Raw genomic sequence first — 27,677 nt, forward strand, 5'->3', positions numbered from 1 at the left:
CCTCGAATATCCCTTCCTTGTGGAGGAATGTCTCTTCTGTTTGCAACTGGGCGCTGATTCTCCTTTTTCAGTGGCCTTGAAAGCCCTGATCTAGTTGGGAGCTGTGATGGGCAAATAACAGGATATTTTCTTTCTGTTTTGTACACATGTGGTTGAATTCAGTTAAGTGCAGTTAAGTGCCTGTTTGATGCGATTCCATTGTTGTATCTGTCTTGGTTATGAGTGGGCGAGGTTAACACTCAGGGTGGGCGACTGCAGCTACGGGAGCACCATCCTCTCCTTCTCTGTAGCCTGCTCACCCTCTCCCTCTCCTGTAGGCTATGGACTCAGAGGATGACCCCTTGCTGCAAGATGTGTGGCTAGAGGAGGAGCAGGAAGAGGAGGAGGAAACAATGGGTGAGGCCTTTAGGAGGGGCCAGAAGAAGCCGGGGCCCCACGCTGGGGCAGGGAGGCAGTGTTGCTGGCGGCGCTGGACCTTGCCTTCCTGGCCCCCAGCCTCGGGCTTCTGGAGTACCCTGGGCTGGGCCTTCACCAATCCGTGCTGTGCAGGGCTGGTGCTCTTTCTGGGCTGCAGCATCCCCATGGCCTTGTCAGCCTTCATGTTCCTCTACTACCCGCCACTGGACATTGACATCTCCTACAATGCCTTTGAGATCCGCAACCACGAGGCCTCCCAGCGTTTTGATGCCCTCGCGCTGGCGCTCAAATCCCAGTTTGGGTCCTGGGGGCGCAACCGGCGCGACCTGGCCGACTTCACTTCTGAGACACTTCAGCGCCTCATCACAGAGCAATTGCAACAGCTACATCTAGGGAACCGCTCACGGCCGGCCGGCCGAGCCCCACACACGGTGGTTGCTGTAGCCACGCAGAGCGGCTTGTTGTGGGACACCACCACCTCCCAGAAGCCAACAGCCAATCGAAGAGGGCGTCTACGGCGAGAGGCTCCACCCCTGGAGAGGCCAGCAGCCAACCAGAGTGAAGCCCCGATAAACTCGGGGCCAGACAAGAGTGGGCGGCGCCCACCCAGTGCCCCGCCCCCCATAGAAGCCAAGGCCAATCAGAGCTGTGCCCGCCGCGGCGCCTCACGCTGGGACTACTCACGCTCCTATGTGAGTGCCAATACCCAGACGCATGCGCACTGGCGTATAGAGCTCATCTTCCTGGCACGTGGCGACGCTGAGCGCAACATTTTCACGAGTGAGCGGCTGGTCACAATCCACGAGATTGAGCGCAAGATCATGGATCACCCGGGCTTCCGGGAGTTCTGTTGGAAGCCCCATGAAGTGCTCAAGGACCTGCCGCTCGGCTCCTACTCCTACTGCTCCCCGCCCAGCTCGCTCATGACCTACTTCTTCCCCACTGAGAGGGGTGGCAAGATTTACTATGATGGCATGGGCCAGGACCTGGCTGACATCCGGGGTGAGCAGCCCTAGGTGTGCTGGGGTGGGGCCTGTAGGAACCTGGTCTGAAGGACCCTGGAGGCGGGGCTTGTAAGGGGTGGAGACTGAGGATAGGTGGGGCTTAGGGGTGAAGATGCATGGTTAATAAGGTGGGGGCGGGACTTGGAGATAAAGGAAAGGTTGACTCTGCAGTACTTTGCAGGTTGGTAAGAGGATGAAGTTGGAATTGGCTGTAAAGTGGAGTCAGGCTGGAGCTGAGTGCTGGGCAGGCCTGCAGGCCATTTATTAAAGAAGGGCAGGGAGAGGGTTGGATGTGAGATGGGATCTGAGGGAGGCAAGGAAGGAGGTACATACCTAGATTGATGGAGATTGGGAGTTACGCTGTGCCCAGAGTTAGATAAAGCTTGGCCTGGGGCTAGGGCAAGACGTTGGTTAGAGGGGAGCTGGCATGTGGTTGCAGAGAACTGGGCATTTGGAGAGAGGCTGAGGTTGCAGAAAGATCAAGGTGGATTAGTTTGAGGTACATTAGGGATGGGACTTGAGAAAGGATGGGGAGGGGACAGAGGCTGGCCTTGGGGCAGAGCTTTGGTATGTGTTTTAAGGGGGACATGGCAGGGTTCTAAGCAGATGAAGGTGGGACAGGGATGGGAAGGAGTTACAGGACTACAGAGACTGAGCCTTGGTATTAGGTGAAGTTCAAGCTGAAATGAAGGTGTAAACTTAGTGGGAGCCACCTGAGCAGATCTTGGGGGCTGCTCTTTTTGGGCAGCATTGATTTCTCTAAACCATCCCTCTGTCCTGTTAGAGACAGTTGGAGGCAGCCCAAGCTGGGACAGTTTTCCATTTCCTTAAAAAGGGGGTGAGATGTTGAGGAGGGCAGGATGACTCTGATGGAAGGTTTGTGGGAGCTGACTTACTGAGCTCCTTGGACCTCTTGACCCCTGCCCCTGCAGGCTCCCTAGAGCTGGCCATGACTCACCCAGAGTTCTACTGGTACGTGGACGAGGGCCTCTCCGCAGAAAACCTCAAGAGCTCCCTCCTACGCAGCGAGATCCTCTTTGGAGCACCCCTGCCCAACTACTACTCGGTGGACGATCGCTGGGAGGAGCAGCGGGCTAAGTTTCAGAGCTTTGTGGTCACCTATGTGGCCATGCTGGCCAAGCAGTCCACTAGGTAGGCAGTCCAGCTGCATCTGATGTGTGCCTGTCCTTGTTTGTACCAGGAAAGGGCTGTATTAAGGTAGGGAATTGGTTTCCAGATGGTTCTTTCTCATACATCCCAGATCCCCTTCTGCAACCTTTTCCCTGGAAGTCTTTCTTTTCAAATCAGAGGCAGAGCCAGATACATCCTCATCATCACTATGACAGATGAAAGGATGCTTTTCCTGATCAGTGCTAGTGGTTAGTGAACATGTCAGCTTTGGAGAACTTCTGCCCTGGAGGTCTTGGGTATTGATTTTCTTCTGCAGTGGTGCTAGAAGGCTTTCTGGAAAGAGTATTAACCAGGGAGTAAGGAGTTCCTCTCTGCCTTTACTATCCAAGGAGATAGTGGGCAAGTCACTTCACTTCTCTGGGCCTCTGTGACTGCTAAAATGGGAATGATGAGTCCTGCTACCCTTCTGCGGTCATTAGAAGGAGATGAGCTAAGAGATGTGACAGAGCATTTGGGCAGTAGGTGCTCTGATTGTCCTCTAGTCCTTGGGATGTGTGTCTGAGAAACAACTGGGCCCCTCCCCACCGGTAAAATCACTTGATAGTTCATCTGTCAGTCCTGCGGGGCAATAACTCCAATACCTTTCAGTCTCTTGCCCTGACAAGTCAACCCCTGGCACAGGAGGAATCATTCTGTCTGAAATACCCTCGTTCCTTTATTGAACAGCTACTGTAATAATCAAAGTTAACATTTATTGTGCTTGTCCTGTGTCACATACTGTCCTAAGCCATTTATTCACACCATCTAACTTAATTCTTACACCATCCTGATGAGGGAGGAGCTGTTATGATTTTCTCCATCCTACAGATGAGGAAACTGAGGCACAGTACAATTAAGTAAACTATCAAAAATTTTGAGGCTCATAAGTGGTGGAATGGGATTAAAATCCAGGGTTTCTAATGCAGTGCCCTAGTGCTGTGTGTTTTTACAGCAGTTGCTGTACTGAGTCTTCTTGCATTAGTGCCTCATTGCCAGGCAAACCCCTATTCATCTACTAAGATCCAATCTGGCTATTATTTACTTGAGATTGCATTAAATTATCACCCTACCCATTTCCACAGACCCTTTGCTTCTACATAAGACAGGCAGGAAAGAGCAAACAGGCTTTGCGGTAAGATATATCTGGGGTCAGATCCCAGTTACTCCACCTAATTGTGGGAGTTTCAGTGAGCTATTTCACCTATCTGAGCCTCAATTTCATCATAGTATTGATGAAAGCTTGTCACTTTGTATTTTACTCTTTTAATTCCTTGTCATTCAAAGTGCATCTCGAGTAAGCATTAACATCACCTGGAGACTTGTTAAAAATGTAGAATATCAAGGCTTTTCCCAGACCTATAGAGTTTGCAGGTGACTTATTTATAAATCTGAAAAAGTTCTGGTTTAACTATTTCTCATAGAGTATGAGTTTGTTGAGGACTGGGATTGCTCCTGCTTCCTTTCTGTAGGCGTAGCCCCTAGCACAGTACCTCTTTTTCTGAGGAATGAATGGGTGGCTGGCTGGATGGAGGTACCTTAGGGAAAGGTCCTTGGCTGGGTTGGAAATCTGGGAAGGGCTGGCTGTAGAAGGAGCATCAAGATTTTAGATACCAACAGTTAACTTATGCTTAATACATTCAGCTGCTGATACAAAATCCATGTCCTGGGTTAAAAAAAACAATTCTCTTCCCCTTACCATCCCCCTAGAGCTTCATAGGAATGGTGATAACCAGGACCTCTATAGTCTTGACGTTAATACCTTCTTTTAGATCAATAAAATCTTTTTTTTTTTTAAATCAGTCTATCATTTGTTACCTGAGAAATGACAACATACATCTTGACTTATTACAAAGAATACTATAAATTATCACTTTTACTGCTTCCCTGATAATACCAGAATCTTAGAACTCATTCATTGCATTTATATCCCTTCAGTCTTTTGCCTTATTGTTACATGCATTTTAATTCTATATACATTTTAAACCTCATAAGACATTACATTTTTATTTTACTCAGTCAGAATCCATATTTACTCACATATTTATGTTTTCTGTTGCTCTTCATTACTTTCTACAATTTCATGTTTCCCTCTGGGATCATTTTTCTTGTATCTGAAGAATTCTCTTTAGTATTTTTTTTTAGTGCAGTTTGATAGTGATAAATTCTCTGTTTGTCTAGAAGGCATCTTTATTTTACTTTCATTTTTGAAATATATTTCTTCTGGTATAGAATTTGCCGTTATTTTCTTTAATATTTTAAAAGATATCAGTCCATTGTGTTTTGACTTTCATCATTTTGGGGGGGAAAGTCAGCTGTAAATCTCTTTGTTGCCCCTTTAAACAATTGTCTTTTTTTATTCCCCCGGCTGCTTTTAAGATTTCTCTTTGTTTTTGGTTTTAACAATCTCACTATTATATTTTGATATGGTTTTCTTTGTATTTGTTCTGCTTGAAGTGCACCGACCTTGAATCTGCTGGTTTATAGCTCATCACTTTTAGGAATTTCTGGGCTATTATGACTTCAAATATTGCTTCTACCCCATTCTCTGTCCTATCTCCTTTAAGGATTCTAACTATACAAATGTTAGATATTTTCAAAGTCTCATGTGTCTTTTATTTATGACTATGATAATAAAAGGTGGGAGCTGGAAAGATAAGCTGAAGAGTTTGGGGTAGTCAGCATGCTGCTTTCTTCATTTAAAAAATTTAATTGAAATTTTTTAATATAATTTTAAAAGTTACACTCCATGTACAGTTATTGCAAAATATTAGCTGTATTCCCCATGCTGTACAATACATTCCTATAGCTTATCTTATATGAGTCCCATGTGTTCTCAGTGCTCTTTTCCAGGTTTTTCTTTGCTTTACGTGTTTTGGTTTAGATATTCCGATTCACTGATCCTGTCTTCCGTTGTATCTAATTTGATGTTTAATGTCTCTGGAGATTTCAAGGTTAGTGCCTTTCTGTTGAGGATTTCCAATAATTCTTTATTATAGATCTAAATCCTCGGTGAAATTTTTCACCATTTAATTTATTTGGTGCATATTCTTCTCTGTGTTCTTAAGCATATTAAGTTAGATTATTATGGATGAAAGTAAAAGTAGCTCAGTCATGTCCAGCTCTTTGCAACCCCATGGACTATACAGTCCATGGGATTCTCCAGGCCAGAATACTGGAGTATTCCCTTCTCCAGGGGATCTTCCCAACCCAGGGATTGAACCCAGGTCTCCCACATTGCAGGTGAATTCTTTACCAGCTTAGGTTATTATGGATATGGTTTTTTCCCTGTGGTCTGTTCTTTCACTTGGTTTTTGGTCATGTGGTCCTGCCTGTTGGTATGCCTGGTAATTTTTACTGAGTAATGAATATTGTATGTAGAAACGTAGAGGTCCAGATGATGTTATTTCTTCCAGAGAAAGTTTATCTTTCCCTCCACTAGGCAGATGGAGTTGTGGCTGATCACCTTAAACAAACAGCAGTTGCACAGAGTTGAAACTGGTTTGTAGTCCTGAAAAGTCACAGCCTACCTCTAGTTTGCCCTTGGTTCTCTAGGATTTTCAACTGCGAGCCTAGTGTATTCTGCAGAGCCCGTTTCCCCTGACATGTTCCAAACCCTAAGCTTTGATCTCTCAGAAGAGCTAAACATATGTCTTCTCTGGTTTTTCTGAGGCATTCTGCTTAAGTTTGTAGCCTCATACCCCAGATTGCCCCAGTATTTGGCAGAAGTGCTGCAGAAGAAACTGGTTTTATGCTTTGCTGGTCTGCAAGTCTCTACCCACAGCTCTGCTAGTTTTTCTGACTCCCTGCCTAGATTTTCAGCCTCCTGCCTGTGTTCAGAATCAGCAGATACCTCCAGGATAAACACAGCTGTAGAAGGGAAGCTTATCTTTTGTAGGTTCTTCCCTTTCTGGAGTCTCAGCTCTCTAGTTTCATTGCTTCAGGAAATCTCTAATGTCATCGAATAGATGATTTCCCAGTTTTATTTGATTTCTTAGTAGTTCTAAGCAGGAATATTGGTCTTGCATGAGCTATTCCTTTCTACTCAAGAGTAGAAGTTTGGGCCTATATCTTTTTATAGCTGGAAACTAAAAGAGGACCTAGAACCTAGAAGGTGTTCTATAAATGGTATACAAATGAATGAATGAGTGAACAATTGACCAAACTTTCAGTTTTCAATTCTAATGAAAGCTCAATTAACCCTTTGTTGAATTTAATTCAAAAAAGTAGTCAATCCAAAGATCTTTTCTACATTTTTTTTAAGTGACCTGGTTGACTTTTTAAAACAACTTTGAGTTGATATTCACTAGCTGCATATATTTAAAGTTTACAATTTGATTAGTTTTGACCCATGTATACACTATGAAACCTTTATCACAGTCGAGTTAATGAATGGATCCATCACCCTCAGAAGTTTACTCATGTTCCTTTGACAGTCACTCCATCCCGCCTCACCTTCCTTCCCATTCCACCCCAGGGCCACTTTCTCTTTTCTGTCACTATATATTGGTGTTCGTTTTCTGATTTTGTATATGTGGCATCATGTAGAGTGCACAGCTCTGACTGATCTCATTCCCTCAGTAATTGTTTTGAACTGTATCCATGTTGTTGCATGTATTGACAGTTTATTCTTTTTAAGTGCTGAGCAATATCATTGTGTGGAGACGCCACCTTTTGTTCATCCTTTTGTTTATGGATATTTGGGTTATTTCCAGGTTTGGCTATTGTAGATAGAGATGCTACAAAGCCTTTGTGTGAACACATGCCTTCATTTGTCTCAGATAAATATCTGGGAGTGGTGTGACTAGATCATATGATAGGTGTATATTTAACTTTTAAAAAAAAACCATAAGTGTATTTTTTTAAGATTTTTTTTTATGTGGATCATTTATTTAAAATCTTTATTGAATTTGTTACAATACTACTTCTGTTTTATGCTTTGGTTTTTTGGCTACAAGATCTGTGAGATTTGAGCTCCCCCACCCACTCCACTGGAAGGCAAAGTCTTAACCACTGAACTTCCAGGGAAGTCCCCATGTGAATTTAACTTTTTAAGAAACTGTCAGATTGTTTTCCAAATTGATTGTACCATTTTACATTCTCACTCAGTGTATAAGAATTCCAGTTCCTCCACAAACTCTCTAACACTTGGCATGGTCAGTTTGAAAGTGAACGTGTTCGTCACTCAGTCCTGTCTAACTCTTTGGGACCCCAGGGACCATAGCCCACCAGACTCCTTTCCAGGGGTTCTTCCTGACCCAGGGATTGAACCTGGGTCTCCTGCACTACAGGCATATTCTTTACCATCTGAGCCACCAGGGAAGTCCATGGTCAGTTTAAAAAGTCTAAATTAGCCATTCTGTGTAGTGATAGCTCATTGTGATTTTAACTTGGATTTCTGTACTTCCTAGTGATGTACACATGCTTATTTGACATCCATTTGTCTTTGTTGGTGAACTATTTAGATCTTTTGACTATTTTAATACTGGTTTTACATTTGGTTCTGTGATATTCCATTTTTTAGTTCATCTTTGTATATGGTATAAGACATACACTACATATACTTTATATATAGCATAAGGTGATGATATTTTTTATTGTATATGGATATCCAGTTGTTCCAGCATCATTTGTTTAAAAGATCATTCTTTCTTCACTGAATTGACTTAGAATCTTGGACAAAAGTCTTTTGTCCATATATATGTGGGTCTGTTTCTGGGCTCTGTTCTGTTCCATCAACCAATTTTTAAAATTTTATTTACACATTGGTATTACACTATCTTGATTATGGTAGCTTTATGCCATGTCTTGTCCAAGTGTTGGTCTGCCAACTTTTTGTTCTTTTTCAAAGTTATTTTAGTTATTCTGGGGCTTTTACATTTCCCTATGAATTTTATATTTCTTAATAGTTGGTTCTTTATTTTTTTGGCCATGCCATGTGGCTTGCAGGAGCTTAGCTCCCTGACCAGGTTAGAACCTCTGCCCCCTGCAATGGAAGTACAGAAAACTAACCACTGGAATTCCAGGGAATCCCCTTCCTATGAATTTTAGAAGCAGCTTATCCATTTCTCCAAATAAAAGTCCACTGGGATCCTGGTTATGTTTATATCAAATACTTGGATCAATTTGAGGAGAAATGACATCTTAACAGTATTGCGTCTTATGACCAGTTAACCTGGTGAATCTGATATCTTTTGTCAGATTTGTCCCTATTTCACATTCTTATTCTATTGTAAATGATATTTTTAAAAATGTCCTTGTTAGTTGAAAGTATACCAGTTGTTAGTTGCTTGTATTGGGTTGACCAAAAAGTTCTTTGGGGCTTTTCCATACCATGCATGGATGTGAGAGTTGGACCATAAAGAAAGCTGAGCGCTGAAGAATTGATGCTTTTGAATTGTGATTCTAGAGAAGACTCTTGAGAGTCCCTTGGACTGCAAGGAGATCAAATCAATAAATCCTAAAAAAAATCAACCCTGTATATTCATTGGAAGGACTGATGCTGAAACTGAAGCTCCAATATTTTGGTCACCTGATGCAAATAACCGACTCATTGGAAAAGACCCTGATACTGGAAGGATTGAGGGCAGGAGGAGAAGAGGGTGGCAAACGATGAGATGGTTAGATAAAATCACCAACTCAATGGACATAAATTTGAATAAACTCTGGGAGATAGCAAAGGACAAAGAAGCCTGGTGTGCTGCAGTCCATGGGTTCACAGAGTCAAACAAGACTTTGTGACTGAACAAGAACAATACCATGGAAAGCCCAAATGAATGTTTTGGCCAACTCAACATATAGAGATATAATTGACTTGGGTCCTGCGACCTTGATAAGCTCCCTTACTAGTTCTAGAATTTTTTTCATAGATTCTATTTAATTTTCTACATAATCAATCATGTCTTTTGCTAATAAAGACAGTTTTACTTCTTCCTTTCCAGTTTGGATTTCTTTTACTTATTTCTCTTTCCTGAATGCACTGACTAGAACCTCTAATACAATGTTGAATGAAAGTGATGCGAATGGACAACTTTTCGTTATCTCTGACTGAAGTCTGTAGGTGTTTTTGTAGATGTCTCTTATCAGGTTAAGGAAGCTCCCTCCTATTCCTAATTAGCTGATAAGTTATTTTTTTAAATCAGTAGTGAATATTGGATTTTTCTCAAATATTTTTCTGCATCTAGAGAGAGAAAATACATTTTTAAATTTTAGTTTAATATGATTAATTCTATTAATTGAGTTTTAAAGTTTAAACCATCCTTGCATCCTTGCAGATCCCCCTTGGGATTATCCTTTTTGTATAGTCTTAGATTCTGTTCGTATTTTTTGTTCATTGGCATGTTAATGATGTATACTGGGCTGTAGTTTTCTTGTAGTATCTTTGTTTGATTTTGATATCAAAATGGCTTCCAGAATGAGGTGGGAAATATTCTCTTAAGCTTTCTGGAAGGTTTTTATGGAACTGGTATTATTCTTCCTTAGATGTTTGGTAGAATTTATCAGTGAAACTCTCTGAATCTTGAGTTTTCTTTGGGGGATTTTTAACTACAAATTCAATTTTTTTTTAATTAAAAAAATGTTTTGGGCCATGCCATGTAGTATGCAGGGTATTAGTTCCCAACCAGGGAACTAATGTTCCTGTGTCCCCTGCAATGAAAGTACAGAGTCTTAACCACTGGATTGCCAGGGAAGTCCCTACAAACTCAATTTTTAAATATACATATGGAGCTTCCCTAGTGGCTCAGACGGTAAAGAATCTGCCCATAATGTGGGAGACCCGGATTTGATCCTGGGGTCAGAAAGATCCCCTGGAGAAGAGAATGGCTACCCACTCCAGTATTCTTGCTTGGAGAATTCCGTGGACAGAGGGGCCTGGCAGGCTGCATTCCATGGGGTTGCCAAGAGTCAGACACAGCTGAGCAACTAACAGTTTTGTAGGGCTATTAAAGTTATTTCTATATTCTAACACAAGCCTTGGTAGTGTATTTCATGAAATTTGTCCATTTCATTTAAATGGTAAGAATTTGTTGGTGCAAGGTAATTCATAATAAATATCCCCTTATTATCTTTGAATACTTACTAAAACTGTAGTGGTCTCACCTCCTTCATGTGTGTCTTATCTCCTTTTTTCATGATGAGTCTGGCTGGAAATTTATCAATCTTATTGGTCCTCTCAAAGAGCTAGATTTTGGTTTCTTTGATATTTATTCTTTCTGTTTGTTTATATATTTATACTCTGATCTACGTTATTTCCCTTCCTCCACTTACATTATGTATAATTTTCTCTTGTTATGCTTTCTTGCAGCAGAAGCTGAGGTCACTGATTTGAAAACTGTATTCTTTTCTAATACAGGTGTTTATTGCTATAAAATTCCCCTTAAGCATCATTTTAGCACATCTCACACATTTTGACATGTACTTTCATTTTCACTCAATTCAAAATACTCTCAGTTTTCCCTTTTGATCTCTTCTTTGATCCTTATATTATTTAAAAGTTTGTTAGTCTCCAAATATTTAGGAATTTCCCAGATAGTGTTTTGTCACTAATTTTTAATTTAATTCCATTGTGGTCATAGAACATACTTTTTATGACTTAAGTTATTCTAAATTTTCTGAGTCTTATTTTATGGTCTAGAGTGTGGTTTGTCTTGATGAATGTTCCCTATGCACTTAAATGTATTCTGCTGTTGTTGGGTGGAGTGTTGTATAAATGTCAATTAAGTCAGGTTGGTTGATTGTGTTGCTCAAGTCTTCTGTATCCATACTGGTCTTCTGTCTAATTGTTCTAGCAGTTATTGAGAAAGGGGTTTTGAAATGGCCAACTATAATTGCAGGTTTGTCTATTTATTTCTTCATTTCTGTCAGTTTTTGCTTCATGTATTTTAAAACTCTGTTATTAGGTCCAAAGCAATTAGTATTGTTGCATTCTTTTAACGAACTGAGCCCTTTATAATTTTTAAATGACTTTCTTTATTTATAGTAATATTCTTTGCTCTGAAATTTATTTCATTTATTATTAATTTAACCATTCTAGCTTTCTTTTGGTTCATGTCAGCATGGTACTTTTTTCTGTACTTTTATTTTTAACCTATTTGTGTCAACATTGAACATGAGTTTCTTGTAGGCAGCTGGGTCTTGATTTTTTTAATCTAATCTGTTCCAAAGAACAGCAAGGAGAGATAAGAAAGCCTTCCTCAGTGATCAATGCAAAGAAATAAAGGAAAATAATAGAATGGGAAAGACTAGAGATTTCTTAAAGAAAATTGCTTTTTCCAGCGGTCATGTATGGATGTGAGAGTTGGACTATGAAGAAAGCTTAGCCTCAAAGAATTGGTGCTTTTGAACTGTGGTGTTAGATAAGACTCTTGAGAGTCCCTTGGACTGCAAGGAGATCCAACCAGCATGCTCCAACTGCAAGGAGTCCACCCTAAAGGAAATCAGTTCTGAATATTCGTTGGAAGGACTGATGCTGAAGCTGAAACTCCAATACTTTGGCCACCTGATTGAAGAACCGACTCATTGGAAAAGACCTTGATGCTGGGAAAGATTGAAGGCAGGAGGAGAAGGGGATGACAGAGGATGAGATGGTTGGATGGCATCACCAACTCTATGGACATGAGTCTGAGTAAGCTCTGGGAGTTGCTGATGGACAGGGAAGCCTGGCGTACTGCAGTCCACGGAGTTGCAAAGAGTCGGACGTGACTGAGGGACTGAACTAAACTGAGATGTTAACTAAACTGTATGTTGTTAACATGGTTAGACATAAGACAGTTTTATTTTATTCTCTTTGCCCCATATATTCTTAGTTCCTTTTTCCTCTCTCCTGACTTCTTTTAGATGGGTTTCCCTTGTAGCTCAGTCGGTAAAGAATCTGCCTGCAGTGCAGGAGACCTAGGTTCCATCCCTGGGTTGGGAAGATCTCCTGGAGAAGGAAATGGCAACCCACTCCAGTATCCTTGCCTGGAAAATCTCATGGACAGAGGAGCCTGGTGGGCTGCAGTCTATGGGGTTGCAAAGAGTTGGGCACGACTGAGTGACTAACACTAACTGCCTTTTTTTGGACTGAGAATTTTTCATTATTCCATTTTATTTTGTTTGATTTTTTAGCTATAAATATTTAATTTAGTGGTTGCTTCAGGGTTTATAGTATATATCCTTAAGTTATCAGTGTACCTTCAAATGATGTTAGACCACTTGATGTATCAGTTCAGTTCAGTTCAGTTCAGTCGCTCAGTCGTGTCCGACTCTTTGCAACCCCATGAATCACAGCACGCCAGGCCTCCCTGTCCATCACCAACTCCCGGAGTTCACTCAAACTCACGTCCATCAAGTCGGTGATGCCATCCAGCCTTCCTCCTGACCTTTATACTGTTGTTGTCATATATTTTATTTTCATGTTATAAACCCCACACCACATTACTGTTATTTCTGTTTAAATGGTCAGCCATCATTTTAAAAGATTTATGTAGTAAGAAATTTTTATGCTCTTATTCATGTTGTTACCATCTCTAGTCCTTTTTATCCCTCTGTGTAGATGTGTATGTCCATTTGTAATAATTTGACTTCTCCCTGAAGGATTTTCTTTAACATTTCTTGTAGTGAAGGGGTACTGAAGATGAATTCTTTCGGGATTTGTATACTGAAAAAAAATCTTTATTTCACCTTTGTTTTTGAAATATATATTTCAAATTATAGAATTCTGGGTTGCCTTTTTCCCTCAGTATGGAAAGGATCTTGCTCCATTGTCTTCTCACTTGCATTGTTTCTGAAGAGAAATCTCCTGTCATTCTTACTTTCGTTCCTCTGTGCATAATGCATCTTTTTTCCCCAGTCTGCTTTCAAGATTTTACCTTGGTCACTTATTGTGAGCAATTTGATTATGATGTGCATTGTTGTTTTATTCGCGATTTTTTGTGCTTGGGGTCTGCTGCTCAAACTTTTTGAATCAAGGGGTTTATCATTTTCATCAAGTTTGGAAAACTTTCAGGCTCTTGTAAGATGTCTGTTAACCCATATGTTGCTTGCTCATTCACTCATTTGTGTCTCTTTGTGACCCCATGGGCTGTAACCAGCCAGGCTTCTCTGTCCATGGAATTTTCCAGGCAAGAATACTGGAGTGGGTCGCCATTTTGTACTCCAGGGGATCTTCCTGACCCAGTGATTGAACCTGTGTCTCTTGTGTCTCCTGCATTGGCAGGTGGGCTCTTTACCATTGCGCCATATATTAGGATGCACCAAAGCCTGGAAACTTTCTCAAGCCAGTAAGTCAGAGTGACCATAAAGTCCATTTTATTTATTATCTCTTAGAGATCACCATTCTTTGTTGTCATGTCCAGAATCTTGTTTCACCTATTTTCTCTCTCTTTTTTTTTTTTTGTTAGTTTCACAGGAGAGGAAATGTAGATTTCATCTTGTTACTCCATCTTGACCAGGAACAGATCTCACCCCTCTTGGTATTTTAAAAATCAACTTCACCAACTTGGTTAAGTTTTTCTAATAGCTTCTGTTAAATGGACACTGAATAGCACTGTAAGACTTGAGTATCTGGAAGCTGATTTGAATTTAGAATTTTGCTGTGAACAATTCAGAATTGAGGATAATTGAGAATGACATAGAATTCAGCTATAATTGACTATTATCTGTGTGAAGCAGCAATCTCAACCTCACTGATAATTCAGTCCCACCCGAGACATGCTGGTTTCACTTGTCTAGAGTATGACCTGGACATCAGGATTCTTGAAAGCCCCCAGGTGATCATAATGTACAACCAAGGTAGAGAGCCACTGAGGAGGTAGGTGTATGGTTCGTGGTCCTCCTCCATCTCTGATCCCCTCTGTCTTCCCTCCCTCTGTGTCCTCCCTTCCCAGCAAAGTCCAGGTCCTGTATGGGGGCACAGACCTCTTTGATTATGAGGTTCGCAGAACCTTCAACAACGACATGCTCCTGGCCTTCATCAGCAGCAGCTGCATCGCTGCCCTCGTCTACATTCTCACCTCCTGCTCAGGTACAGTTTCCCCAGCAGCCCCGCATGGAGCCAGCCCCTTCTTTCCTCCCAGTGTGCTTCTCTCTGGACAAAGCCTTCCTGCTCAGGAATGCCAGAAATGGGCTTGAGTCCACTGTATCAGAGCTGGCAGTGGGACAGCTGCTTAGACATCACCTTCTAACCCTGGGCAGGGAGACTGAGGTACAGAGGCAGGCTGGGCCATGCCCCATGGCCCGCTCCCCCAGGACCTTGTACAGTTGAACCTTTTGTTCTTTGACGGTCTTTATCTTGTTGATAAGTTTTGTGGAGTTTGGAGTATTGGACACTTTATGGGTTATTCCTTGGCCTGTTTATTATTGTTATTATTTAACATTTATTCTTTTGGCTGTCATGGGTCTTAGTTGTGAACTGTGGGATCCTCGTTGTGTCATGTGGGATCTTTCATTGCAGTGTAAATTGTCTGTTGCAGCTCATGGGTTTCCCTATAGTTGTGGCACACAGGCTCTCTAGTTGACGGTGCGTGAGCTCCAGAGCGCATGGGCTCAGTAGTTGCCACGCACCAACTTAGTTGTCATGTGGTATGTGGGATCTTAGTTTGCCAACCAGGGATCAAAGCTGCGTCCCCTGCACTGGAAAGTAGCTTCCCAAGCATTGGACCACTGCCAGGGAAGTCCCATCCTCAGCCTGTTTTAAAGTCCCAGGTGAGCTGCCATTAGACTCCCAGTTCACTTTTCCACCACTCCCTCCCCATGCACCCTAGCTGCTTTTTTCTACATATACAGAAGGTACTCTTTATTGGCCAAGTGGATGAGAGATTGGTCATGCCTTCAAAAATGGAAAAGAAATTCACTCATCCATGTAACAAATATTAACTGGGCACCAACTATGTGCCAGATGCTCTCAGGTGCCAGAGTTCTAGTAGTGAACATCACTGATGTACTTCTGCCCTCCATGGAACCTCTAATTTACTGGGGTGACAGATGTTAAAAATATAATAATTCCCTACTAGCATGTGAAGTAAGCTCTGCAAAGATGAGGGCCCATGAACAACCTGACTTACTCAACAAGGGCTTCATCTGCTACTCAGGCCTCCTGCCCAACACCTTCTCAGGGCATAGAGAAATATACTGGGCTCGGATAGGGTGGTGAAGGTGCCCCCGGGGATGGGGGTGTATGAGGCAGGACCCAGCCGGGGCCAGAGACACTGAAAGGCTGTGTTCTGTTGGGTCCCCACACTCCATCCACTGTTCTTCTTGCCCTGCCCAGTGTTCCTGTCCTTCTTCGGGATTGCCAGCATCGGCCTCAGTTGCCTGGTGGCGCTCTTCCTGTACCACGTGGTCTTTGGTATCCAGTACTTGGGCATCCTTAATGGGGTGGCTGCCTTTGTGATAGTGGGCATCGGTGAGTTGATTCTGTTCCCATGGTAATGGGCCTCCCACTTGGGAATTTGACCCCCAAAGGGCCTTTTACAGCATGCAAAGTCTGGCTTCCATGGGGGCTCTAAAAAAGTCCTCTCTCAGACCTCAGAGCCTTGGACTTGGGGTGGAGGGTGGGCAGAGTGTGAGTGGTGTGTGATTCTTGGCATATGGTGGGTGGAACCCCCCAGAGGTGAAAGGAGTGGGTGGATATGCTGGGTGAAGGTTAAGCATGGTGGGAAAGGTGAGGGGTGGTGACGATTTGGAGGAAGGGGTCTGGCTCTGGTGAGGGAGGGGGCCCGTGCAGCATGAGGATGGGTCTTGGGTTCATGACCCAGGTTAGATCTGACCTGGACACAGCAGAGTAACCCGGCTGGCCCGGCCCCCTCCTGTAGGCGTGGATGACGTCTTTGTGTTCATCAACACCTACCGCCAGGCCACCCACCTGGAAGACCCTCAATTGCGGATGATCCACACCATCCAGACGGCGGGCAAGGCCACCTTCTTCACCTCGCTGACCACGGCCGCCGCCTACGCGGCTAACGTCTTCTCCCAGGTGGGAGCCGGCCCTCCAGCCCGGCCTGGCGTCCCCTGCCCCCACCCCCGCCCATGCATACCTGGACCCTGGTCTCCGCTCTTCCCACCCACCCCTTCTCTTGGGGCCACGCAGCCTCCGCCTCAAGGTACTTGCCACGTCCCTAGAGTCCATTTTTTGTTACTAATCACCATCACCAGAACTTAACAAATGGGAGAGTTCTAGTAATACAAATTGTGTTTCTTATTGGTGCTCATTACTGATAACCCACTCTCAGCCCTGAAGGGCGTTTAGCGGTTGTTTCCAAAGGTCCCCCAGCTGACACATGGTAAGCCTGCCCATGACTCCTGACCCCAGTGCAGGGCCCTCTCCACCCACCAGCTGCATGCTGCGTTGTTATCCCTCACACACACTTCCCTCTCGCTGGCCCCACACTCCTTCCTGTCTGAGCTGGGCTTGGGAAAAGGATCCTAGGCCAGGTCCTCGGTGCCAACAGAGCCTGAAAGGCAGTGAACCTGTCTGAGTCTGGGAGGTCTTATGACCTGGGCTGAGGATGCTGTCTAGAAACCACTAGATGCTCTGGGATTCTGTAGGCTTTACTAGAGAACCACGCCCAGAAAACAAGCTGAGCTGGATCTCCATCCCTTCTCTGCCATTTTCTGGCTGTGTGACCTTAGGCAGCTTGTTTAACTTCTGTGAGCCTCACTCTCCTCACATGTGGATCATCAGAGACTGGAATGAGATGCTTGTGAAAGTGTTCCATAGACAGCAAAGGGAGGCCTGTCTGCTTGTTGGCTGCAGCTTCCCTCTGACGGCCACACCCTGCGCAGGTCCCCGTGACACTCCTGGGGCACACCCTGCGGCAGCTTTCTCTCTCTTCCCCTCTGCTAACGTGTGCCCTGCTCTGACAGTGTGTGTCTTCCTCTGTCCTTCCTGTAATGAGTTACAGAGCGCTTGCTCTGTGCCAGGCACTTTTCCGGGCAGAGGGCTGCAGTGTCGACCAGAGGCTGGACTCTCCGTCTCTGCCACACCCCTGGCTCCAGCCCGGCCCTCTGACATCCTCCTAGGCCAGTGCCTTCATTCCAGCACCGTCAGCCTTCGCATCCTGCCTCAGTCTGGGGGTGGTCAGGGCCCAGTGCTGCAGGGTCCCTGGGCTCCTTGGGCTCCAGGCCTGATCCCCTCCCATTGCCCCCACCTTTCCATCACCAGATCCCAGCTGTCCACGACTTCGGCCTGTTCATGTCTCTGATCGTGTCCTGCTGCTGGCTGGCAGTGCTCTTCACCATGCCCGCTGCCCTGGGCATCTGGAACCTTTACATGGCACCGCTGGAGAATGCCTGCCAGACCAGGTGAGCCGGGTGGGTGAGGGAGGCACAGGGACTGTGTCCTGCTCTCACGGACTAGCCATAACAGGCCCTTGGGGGGCCATTCAGCACACCATCCTCTCTCCCAAAAGCCTCATGATTCACTACTGAGCACCTTCTGTATGCCCCGTCCTGTGCTAGCACTTCTGCACACTCCTGTCTAATAGTTTCATTTGATCACCTACTGTGTACCAGGAAGTGGGCTAAGTGCTTTTGTATAAGATCTTACTGCCATCCCCAGGGACCCAAGGGGCTGGGTCCTCTTATTTCACCCGTTTTGTGAAATGTCTGTAGACAAGGAGGCAAAGGCTTGGAGAGGCTGGGCAGCTTTCTCAAAGTTATCCATTTAATAGACAGCAGAGCGGAAATTTAGACCCCCATAATCTGACTCTGGATCCCATGCTCTTAGCCACCAGGTTAAATGTCTTCTGGGTTCTCATCTTGAGAAAGGAACTGTATTTAGACCCAGTGAGCCAGGTGCAAAGTTGATTGGATCAGTACAGAGCTGCTGCAGCTGAAGGTAGAGGGCTTCGGGTCTTGTGGGCCAAGCCAGCAGGGTTAGGGCAGGGGGCACATTGTTCAAATGGAATCCGGCCTGAGTGGCTGTCTGGGTTGGGAGTACTAGGGAATGATAGAGGGTCTGGCCTTGGTACAGGGCAGGCAAATGCAGGACTGTCAGGGGTCCGTGACAGTGTCCACTTGACCATGGTGAGACGAGGGGCAGGAAGGAGATGAGAGTCCAGCAGGGAACTCAGATTAAGGCCTGGGAAGGACTCCTTAGCTCTCCCACGCATACCTTTGCTTCAGAGTCTCCATGTATGGTGGTTCAGGTTGGGCACTGCACAAGAGCCCTCTAGCTGAGGTACAGTCGTCTGCACTGTGGCCATTCAGATTTGACTGTTTCTATGACAGTTTTGTGACATAGAAGCAAAGTGACTTGGGTAAAAGCCTCCTTTTCCCTGATTTCTACAGAGACACCAACTAAGCCCACCCTGTCCCTTCCCGCAGTCTGGGGTAGGGGACGCAGCCTCAGCCTCCTTGCCTGGGAACTGTGGACCTTTGGACATGTAACTTAACCTCTCTGCACCTCAGTTTCCTGTTCTGTAAAATGGGTACATACAACCCTGTGGGGATTAATGAGAGAATCCACGAGGAGCTCTAGCTCACTCTCTGGCACTGAGCACTCCTGGCACATTTGCCGTGTGCACTGTTCTTGCCCCCAGTCTCCAGGGTGAGCCTTGGTCCCCCATATTCACTCCAACTAAGGCCTCAGCTGCACACTCAGCCCAGCCCCGCTTCCCCATCCCCCTGGTCTCAGGGCCCCGGGCACTTGACAGCACAGGCATGATCCCCCTGCTGTAGTCACCTCTATGCTTGGACAGCTGCGTGCCATCATCTGCTGTCCCTAGGGATGGCTGCTGTCACCATTTGTCTCCCCAGAGGAACTGTAGTACCCAAGGGCCCTGGGGGAGATGACACTGGTGAGAATTCAGGCACAGGCTCCTGGAAGCCTGGGAGGCATGTCCTGTGGGTTGTCAGCAGCAATGTGATGCCTGGTTCACATGTAGCCCGGACATGTAGCCTGGACTCCCAGGACTCACCCTTCCCCCACTCTCTCCACAGCTGCAACCAGAAGTGCGGCCGCAGGAGTTCCCCGCACTTCCCTGGGGACGTGTTTACGGCTCCTGAGCGGGCTGGGGGTGGGCCCACACAGGGCCCCATGCCCTACCTGGATGATGACATCCCCCTGCTGATTGTGGAGGAGGAGCCAGGTGAGAGGGGGTGCAGGCCTGCCGCTGAACCTGCGGGACCCAGGCGGCCGCCTCTGCCAGGGGAAGTGCCTTGATGAGCTACTGTGAGGACCATCTGGTCCTGAGGTGGGGGTAGGATGAGATACCTGGGAGGATCCCTGTCAAGCACATGAGCTTCCCTGGAGGCGGTGTGGACCAGGGGGACTTTAACCCACTTCTGGGTCAGCCCTCTGATGGGCCGCTGCTCTGCCCTGGCAGTGTCGCTGGAGCTGGGAGATGTGTCCCTGGTGTCTGTACCCCCCGAGGGCTTGCAGCCGGCCCCCAACGGGGGCAGCCGGGGGCAGCTCATTGCCCAGCTGCAGGAGCTGCTGCACCACTGGGTCCTGTGGTCGGCCGTCAAGAGCCGCTGGGTGATTGTGGGTAAGTGGGCTCTCCACTCTCCTTCCCCCATCTCGCAGTGTCTCCCAGCACCTGAGATGTGGAGAGCAGACTCCCCCGCCATTTTCTCAAAGAACATGCAGGTCTTGGGAGCCCGTCCCTTGTCCCACAGATGAGCTAGATGTCAGAGACCCGGGCTCAGGTTGCCCACTCTCTCAGAGCCTCACCCCCTCCCTGCAGAGAATAAAGCGGGTCCCACAATAGCTGTTGCTTATTGAGCACCTCCTCCGTCCTGGTCATCATGCTGGACAGCAGAGCAGAGTGCTCGGTGCTTGGGCTCTGGCATTGGACCAGCTTGGCTAGTTGGGATCCTGACTCTGCCACGTTCTAGCAGTGTCACCTGGACTGGGGCAGTTAGTCTGCATCTCAGTTTCCTATCTTATGACTGAGGAGAAGAAGCGTATCTAGTAAGGCTGTTGTCAGGAAACCACGGTATGTGTGAAGGATTTAGCCCAGTGTGAGGCATGCAGTAGTGCTCAATGAAAGTTAAGTGCTATTATTATTATCGTTGTGAAGATTTAGGTCTGTGTAAGACCAAGTGGATGTTCAGTTCAGTTCAGTTCAGTCGCTCAGTGGATGTACTGGCTCTTTATAGACAGTTAGGGCTCTAAGATGATGGCTGCTGCTTGTCCAGGAATGTGAGCTGGAACTTGGAGTCTGACCCCTGGTGACATACATGACAACCGGCCTCTACCTTCAAGGGAGTGATCCCGGCAGCCTCACCCACAGGCTGGCATGCTGGGCCTCTGCCCACTCCCTTGGGATACTTGGCCTCCTCCTCCTCCCCATAGAGGGAGCAGCTCTTTCCCGGGGCTCTCGAGGCCCCGGCTGTGCATGTGTCCCCCGCCCCAGGGCCCCGGCCCTGCCTAGCACAGTGTCCTTTCCTCGCAGGACTCTTCGTCTCCATCCTCGTCCTGTCCCTGGTGTTCGCCAGCCGGCTCCGCCCCGCCAGCCGGGCCCCGCTGCTCTTCCGGCCCGATACCAACATCCAGGTGCTGCTGGACCTCAAGTACAACCTGAGCGCCGAGGGCATCTCCTGCATCACCTGTTCAGGTGAGGTTTCCTGCCAGGGTGTCCTCTTTGGAGTCCACATCCCCAAGACTAGAGATGCCAGGCTCCCCATCACCGTGTGAGCTTAGGAAATCAACTCCACCTCTAAAAAGTGTTAGTCACTCAGTCATGTCCGACACTTTGCAACCCCATGGACTGTAACCCCACCAGTCTTCTCTGTCCATGGGATTCTCCAGGCAAGAATACTGGAGCGGGTAGCCATTCCCTTCTCCAGGGGATCTTCCCGACCCAGGGATCGAACCCAAGTCTTCCGCACTCTAGGCAGATTCTTTATCATCTGAGCCACCAGGGAGTGTCAGTGTTTCCACATTTCATTAAATGAATACTTCTTGGGCACCAGCTGTGCTGGTGCTGGGGAGGCCACAGTGGGCAGGACAGGCTTCCTAAGCTCAGGAATTCACTCCACTGCTGCAGAGGCCATGTAATAGTAGATCTGAGCTATGGTGGATGAAAAGCAGGGTGCCTGGGGAACTCAGCACCATGGAGATAGATCTTCCTGGAGGAGGGACTATCTAAGCCAAGACTCGTGGAATGGGAAGGACTTAGCCAGGCTGGGAGGGGAGAGGAGGGAAGTGGTCTAGGCAAGGGGAGCACCAGAGGCGGGAAACACTAGGACCAGGTTTGAGGGAGGTAGTTGCATCAGCCAAAGCTAGCCAGATGGGCCTGGTGGGCTACAGTGCAGTCTGGATTACACTGTCATTATCACTGGAAGTTAGTGGAGGGCTTTAATCGGAGGGGCCAGTTGCTGTGTGGTCGGAGGGCTGCGTGGAACATGGCTGGTGTAGTCATCTCGACAAAAGACTGTTGGGGGCTGGGGCCAGCGTGGTTGATGGTGGCAGTGAAGTCACGAGGTTTCTAGGAGGTGACATCCACAGGACGTGGCGATGGAGCGTGTGCCGGGGATGAGCAAAGCGGTGAGATAAAGATGTCTGCTTGTCTTAGAGTTAGTCTGATGAGGTCCAGGGTGGGGCGGGGCAAGTCGACCCAAGGTCATACCACTTTGCCGGGTGGTTAGAAAGCAAATGAGAAGACGCTTGGGTGAGCGCTTCCAGCTCCTAGGGGAAGACCCGCTGACTGCTGTAATTGCCTTCATGTAATTAGGGGTGTTCAGATTAACCTGGCCTTCCCCTTGGTGATGGCATGAGCCGAATGCATGATAATCGGTAGCGGCTCAGGGAGGTGCCTGAGGATCCCCTCTTGAATTGGAGGCGACCTGGCCACCTCCCCTCCTCCACTCCCGCCTGCCTGGGCATTGAATTCCATTCTATTCTCACTGCCCCTATAAGGCCTCCCGCCATCCCTTGGGGCCTGGAGGCAAAAAGCCACATCTGTTCCCATTTCATAGATGGACAGACCCTGGGATGATCCCAAAGTTCCTGGAAACATCTGGAGAAGGGCCCCTTGTATCTCTCAGCCTCTTAAAGGGGCCCTTCATGTTGTAGCAAAAAGAGCTTCGGCTGTAGGGGCAGACAGGACCTGTCCTGCTGGCCTCCGCCTCTCACTTCCCCTACAGATCATGTAACCTCCTCGAACCTCTGCTTTCTTCTCTGTCAAATGGGGTTAATAATAACCACCTCCTAGAATTACTGTGAGGATTGCATTTTTGAAGGTGTAAAATGTAGCTCATTAAAAAAACAAAACCAACAAAAAATTGATCTACAATGCTTGGGGCAAAACAGGCAGTCTCCCCTCATCTCTGCCGTTTCTAATTATTCCTATTTATGGAGCATTCAGCATGAGCCAGACACGTTGCTAAGCCCGTGAGATGCAGCGTCCCCTTTGGTCCCTCAGCCACCCTCCGGAGGTAACCCTTGGGGGTGTCATCCCATTTGACAGAGGGGGAAACTGAGGCAAGGTGAGGGTGAGTAGGGAAAGCTTCTGAATGTCTCTGGGTAAGGCTGGTGGGTACCTTTCTTTTGCCTTAAGATTCTTATGCATTTGGCATTTCTTCAGTTCCCCCCACGTTTGTTTTAGAAAGAACTTTTTCCCCAGACACCCTGACACCACCCCCTTTTCTGAGGGCTCCGGAGCCCGTGTCCCTGGGATTATCACTGTCCCAACCTCGGCCAAGCCCAGCCGGGGAGGCCCTCCTGTCCCTGACACGACGCGGGGGGTAGGTCTGTTCCAGGAGAAGCCCCACAGCCTGCAGAACAACATCCGGACGTCCCTGGAGAAGAAGAAGCGGGGTTCTGGGGTGTCCTGGGCCAGCCGGCCTGAGGCCACCCTGCAGGGTCAGTGGGGAATGTGGACTGTCTGGGTGGGGGTGTCGGGATGTCCTGGTACAAGGGTGTGGGGGTCTTGCAGGGAGAGCAGACAAAATCCTTTCTTTGATTCTCCTTCAAGAACAACAGGGTTAGGTGGGGTGGGGTGGGGGTGGGGGAGTGAACTTGAGGCCCTCGCCCAGTGTCCCACCAGCTCTCCTTGGCCAGAACAAAGCAATCCCCTCCTGCCACACCCCAGCCTGGCCTGTGCTGCCCCATGAACCTGCCCTGTGTGCCGGATCCATCCTGATTTGGGGGAGGGGGCCTCCTGAACACTGGAGCCTAGCTTATCCCTTCTGGTGTCCCCGTCAGAGGGGGGATGCTGGGATACATGTGGGAATTAACCCCCAGGGCAGTTCCATATGTCCTTGTCACCCCACAACCATCATCACCCCCTCTGTGCCCACCATCATCACCACCAATGTGGCCCCAGCCTTCACACTATGCTCCTGTCATTGGCATCACTGCCACTTCCCTAGTCCATACTGGAACATCTTTACCACGGCTTCCACCCGCACTGTCACTTCCTCCACGCCTGCCACCTCCCCATCCAGTGTCCACCACCACCTCTCCTCCATCTGTGTCACTGCGCCATCCCGGTGTCCACCACCACCTGCCCCCCCACCACTGCGGTGGGCTCGATCCAGTATACAGGAACAGAACCAACACTTGGAGGTGAGCCCGAGATCAGGTTCAGCTCCTCAGTCAGCAGAGCAGAGGCTGGGCTGCTGCAGGGTCAGGGGATGCCAGCCGAGGTGATCGTCCCCCCTTCTCCACTCCTCGTTTGTCCCTAGACTCCCCAGGCACCGTGTACATCTCCAAGGTGAAGAACAAAGGCCACCCAGCTGTCTACAGGTTCTCCCTCAACGCCAGCCTGCCTGCCCCTTGGCAGACCGTGTCCCTTGGGGACGGGGAGGTGCCCTCCTTCGAGGTAAGCCTGGGCTCTCATGAAGTGAGCTGCCACGACCAGGGAAGGGGCCCTCAGTGCTGCATTGGTGGGCACTGGCCACATGGGGGTAGGGGCAGGGTCTTCCAGGATGGACCTGCTCCAGGCAAATGAGGACCCTCTCCTGCCATCAGCCAGGCCCACAGCAGGGACCTGCAGAGTGGTGAACGCAGGGCTGCTGAGTCAGCCAGGCCTGGGTTCGAGTCCTGGCTGTGCCATTTATAACCTATGTGTCTTTGGGAAGATTACTTCATCTCTCTGAGCCTCAGTTTCCTCATCTGTGTAATGGGGGTATGAAAGGTACCACCCAGGGTTGCTGGGGGTACTTGAGGCAAGGCCTGTGAGTTCTGTAACACCTGGAATGTAGTAAGCACTCAGTAAACGGGAGCCATGAGTTAGACTGTTGTTTTCAGCCTCTGTTCTAACACCCCCAGAAAAGGGTCTCCCAGGGCCAACCTAGGCCTCTGATTTTTTCCTCTCAAACATCATTGGTGTTTCTTTAACATGTTACACCTCCAGGGTGACAGTTACCCATGTCAACTCATGTCAACTCATCTGATTAGGATTTGTATTTCCATTTGAAAGATGGAGTATGTGAGGTATTCCCTGGCTCTGACCTTTACACTAATGTTTACAAGGTGATTCCCACTGCCTGGAGAGCCTGCCTTCCAGCTTAAGGCACGGCTGGCTCCCCGTTCAGGTTTCTTAGCATAATGTCACCTCCTCCCTGGGCCATGTCCTGGAAATAATTCTCAGTTCACCCTCCTCTTCCACTGCCCCATTCCTCCTGGGTCTTATCATCCTAATATTCAAGTCAACCCTTCAAAGAATCTGAAGCCATCGTCACTGGTGGCTCTGGGAGGGCAGGGACCAAGCCCATCTGGTTCAGTGTCGTATTCTCACAGCCCAGCTCAGGGCTGGCTTGGAGTAAATCCTCAGTTGAAGGAAGGACTGAGGCTCAGAGAGAGAGGGAAGGGTTTGCCCCACCTTTAAACTCGAACCCAGGCCTCCTGGGTTCTGCCCAGAGCTCTTCCCCCAACTCTGGGGGCTGGAACAGGGGCGGGGGGCGGGGAGCTCTCCTAGGAGGGAGGGGACCCAGCCTGAGGCCCAGCCCAGGCAGAGGCGGCCTCCCGGAGTCACCTGTCTTGTCTCTGTCAATCCACTGCTTAGGTGTATAGAGCGCCTTTTGGTAACTTCACCAAGAAGCTGACCGCTTGTATGTCTACAGTAGGGCTGCTCCAGGCGGCGAGCCCCTCCCGCAAGTGGATGGTGACGACCTTGGCCTGCGACACCAAGCGGGGCTGGAAGCTTGACTTCAGCTTCTACGTGGCCGCCAAGGAGCAGCAGCACACCCGGTAACAGAGCCTTGCAGATGAGCCGGTTCCTACTCCTTTGCCCCTCCCACCAGAGAGGTCAGCAGGCCCCTGTCCAGGGACTTCCCTGTTGGTCTGGCGGTTAAGACTTCGCCTTCCAATGCAGGGAGAGCAAGTTCAATCCCTAGTCAGTGAAGCTACAATCCTACATGCCTCAGGGGCATAAAACCAAAACCTAAAGCAGAAACAATATTGTAACAAAGTCAATAAAGACTTTAAAAAGTGGTCCACATTAAAAAAAAAATTCTTTTTTTTTAAAAGAAACCTCTGCCTATTTCCACACATGTGCTTAGACAGTCTTCCCCCCAGGGCTGGGGATGGAGGAACCCCAAGATGCCAGGCTCGCTGTTCTCTCCCCCATCTGCCCCTTATCCTCTGAATGGCTCTGTGAGAGATGCCGTCTGCCTTCCCCTTGGCACACCAGGCAGTTCCGAGCTCAGAACTCCTGCATTTGCTGTTCCCTGGACCTATGGTGCTCTTCCCCAGCTCCTCCAGAACCACAGGACCACAAGGGAAGTCCATGATTGACTCCTTCTCAAGATTTAGGTCCTTACCCAGATACTCCCCACCCACGGCTGTCTGACCCGACCGCCCTCCCCCAGCTGAAACAGCCACACCCTGACTCTCCCCATACATCACCCAGCTGCTCTCTTTCCGGTTCCCGTCACCTCCTGGAGTCACACTGACAGCTGGTTCGTATGTGTCTTTGCTCAGGAGAACGTGGCCTCCCGCCATGTCCCCGCACCTGGTCCAGGGCCTGGCACGTAGCAGGTGCTCAGGAAACACTTTTTGTGCACATGAGTGAAGGAGAGGATGAGTGCACTCTGCCCGCCTCTGCAGGGCTCTGTCCACTCTCAGAGCGTGCACTTAATTCAGAAGTTATTTGTTTAGTGTTGCCCCCCCCTAAAGAATCTGCCTGCAACGCAGGAGCCCCAGGCTTCATCCCTGGGTCAGGAAGATCCTCTGGAGGAGGGCAAGCAACCCGCTCCAGTATTCTTGCCTGGAGAATCCCATGGACAGAGGAGCCTGGCGGGCTAGAGTCGATGGGGTCACAAAGAGTCGGACACGACTGAGCGACTAACACTCCCTGAGACTGTAAGGTGACGGGGAGAGCCCGTGTCTGTTGTCCTTTTCTACTATATACCACGCCCTGGCATGAAGTCACTGCCCCCAAATACTTAATGTGTGCTGTGCCTTGGGGAGTCTCTGAGCCAGCTGGGGGCATCTTTTCCCAGGTTCCTCCCCACGTTCTGACCATTGAGGCTGTGTTAGCTGAGGGCCTTACTCTCTCACCCATTCATTCATTTAATAAACCTTGAGCACTGACAGTGGGCCGGCATGTGGCTAGTGCTGGGGATGGTAAACATGACAGATGTGACTCCTGCCCTCGGGCTGACTAGCAGGAGACAGCAGCTAGCAAGTCAAGCGCAGTGTCATTACAAATTACAATACATGCTCCGAAAGGAAGAGCCCGCTGCTGTCGCAGTTCAGATAACGGCAGTGCAGGGCCTGCGCTTCTGACACCAGGGACCATGGTCTGTTTGGCAGGGCCTGGCCTTGGGGCAGCAAGCACCCACACGAGGCTGGACTCAGCTTGGGGCCGGGGGGTGACCAAGATGGGCTCAATGGGCCATTCCAGTTTGGCCCACCTGCCTCGGGAGGTGAAGGGTCCTTCTGCCTGCCCTCTAGGGCTAGGCTCCCTCTGCAGATACACAATAGCCACTGGGGTCATAATGCCTGGATGAGCTTAGAACATTCTATAAAGCACCTGGAACTACATCAAGAAAGTATGTTAGTCAGTCAGTCGTGTCTGACTCTTTGTGACCCCGTGGACTATAGCCAGCGAGGTTCCCCTGTCCATGGAATTCTCCAGGCAAGAATACTGGAGTGGGTTGCCATTCCCTTCTCCAGGGGATCTTTCCAACCCGGGTCTCCTGCATTACATGCAGATT

General features: G+C 48.0%; 1 protein-coding gene across 1 annotated transcript in view; it reads left to right on the top strand.

Annotated features, from left to right (window-relative positions):
- Window positions 1-320: 320 nt before the first annotated feature.
- The window catches only part of DISP3 (dispatched RND transporter family member 3), a 35,031-nt gene continuing 7,674 nt past the window's right edge, over window positions 321-27,677 (top strand). The window contains exons 1-12 of the mRNA XM_055418829.2: window positions 321-1,419; window positions 2,354-2,573; window positions 14,456-14,592; window positions 15,838-15,972; window positions 16,382-16,542; window positions 17,731-17,870; window positions 19,509-19,657; window positions 19,895-20,056; window positions 20,966-21,127; window positions 23,263-23,376; window positions 24,201-24,337; window positions 25,523-25,707. Coding sequence (XP_055274804.2) covers window positions 321-1,419; window positions 2,354-2,573; window positions 14,456-14,592; window positions 15,838-15,972; window positions 16,382-16,542; window positions 17,731-17,870; window positions 19,509-19,657; window positions 19,895-20,056; window positions 20,966-21,127; window positions 23,263-23,376; window positions 24,201-24,337; window positions 25,523-25,707 — 2,801 coding nt within the window. The remainder of the gene's footprint in view (window positions 1,420-2,353; window positions 2,574-14,455; window positions 14,593-15,837; window positions 15,973-16,381; window positions 16,543-17,730; window positions 17,871-19,508; window positions 19,658-19,894; window positions 20,057-20,965; window positions 21,128-23,262; window positions 23,377-24,200; window positions 24,338-25,522; window positions 25,708-27,677) is intronic.

This window comes from Moschus berezovskii, chromosome 17, assembly GCF_049115385.1.
Source record: "Moschus berezovskii isolate FMDL1 chromosome 17, NW_MosBer_1.0, whole genome shotgun sequence".
NCBI classification, from domain to species: domain Eukaryota; kingdom Metazoa; phylum Chordata; class Mammalia; order Artiodactyla; family Moschidae; genus Moschus; species Moschus berezovskii.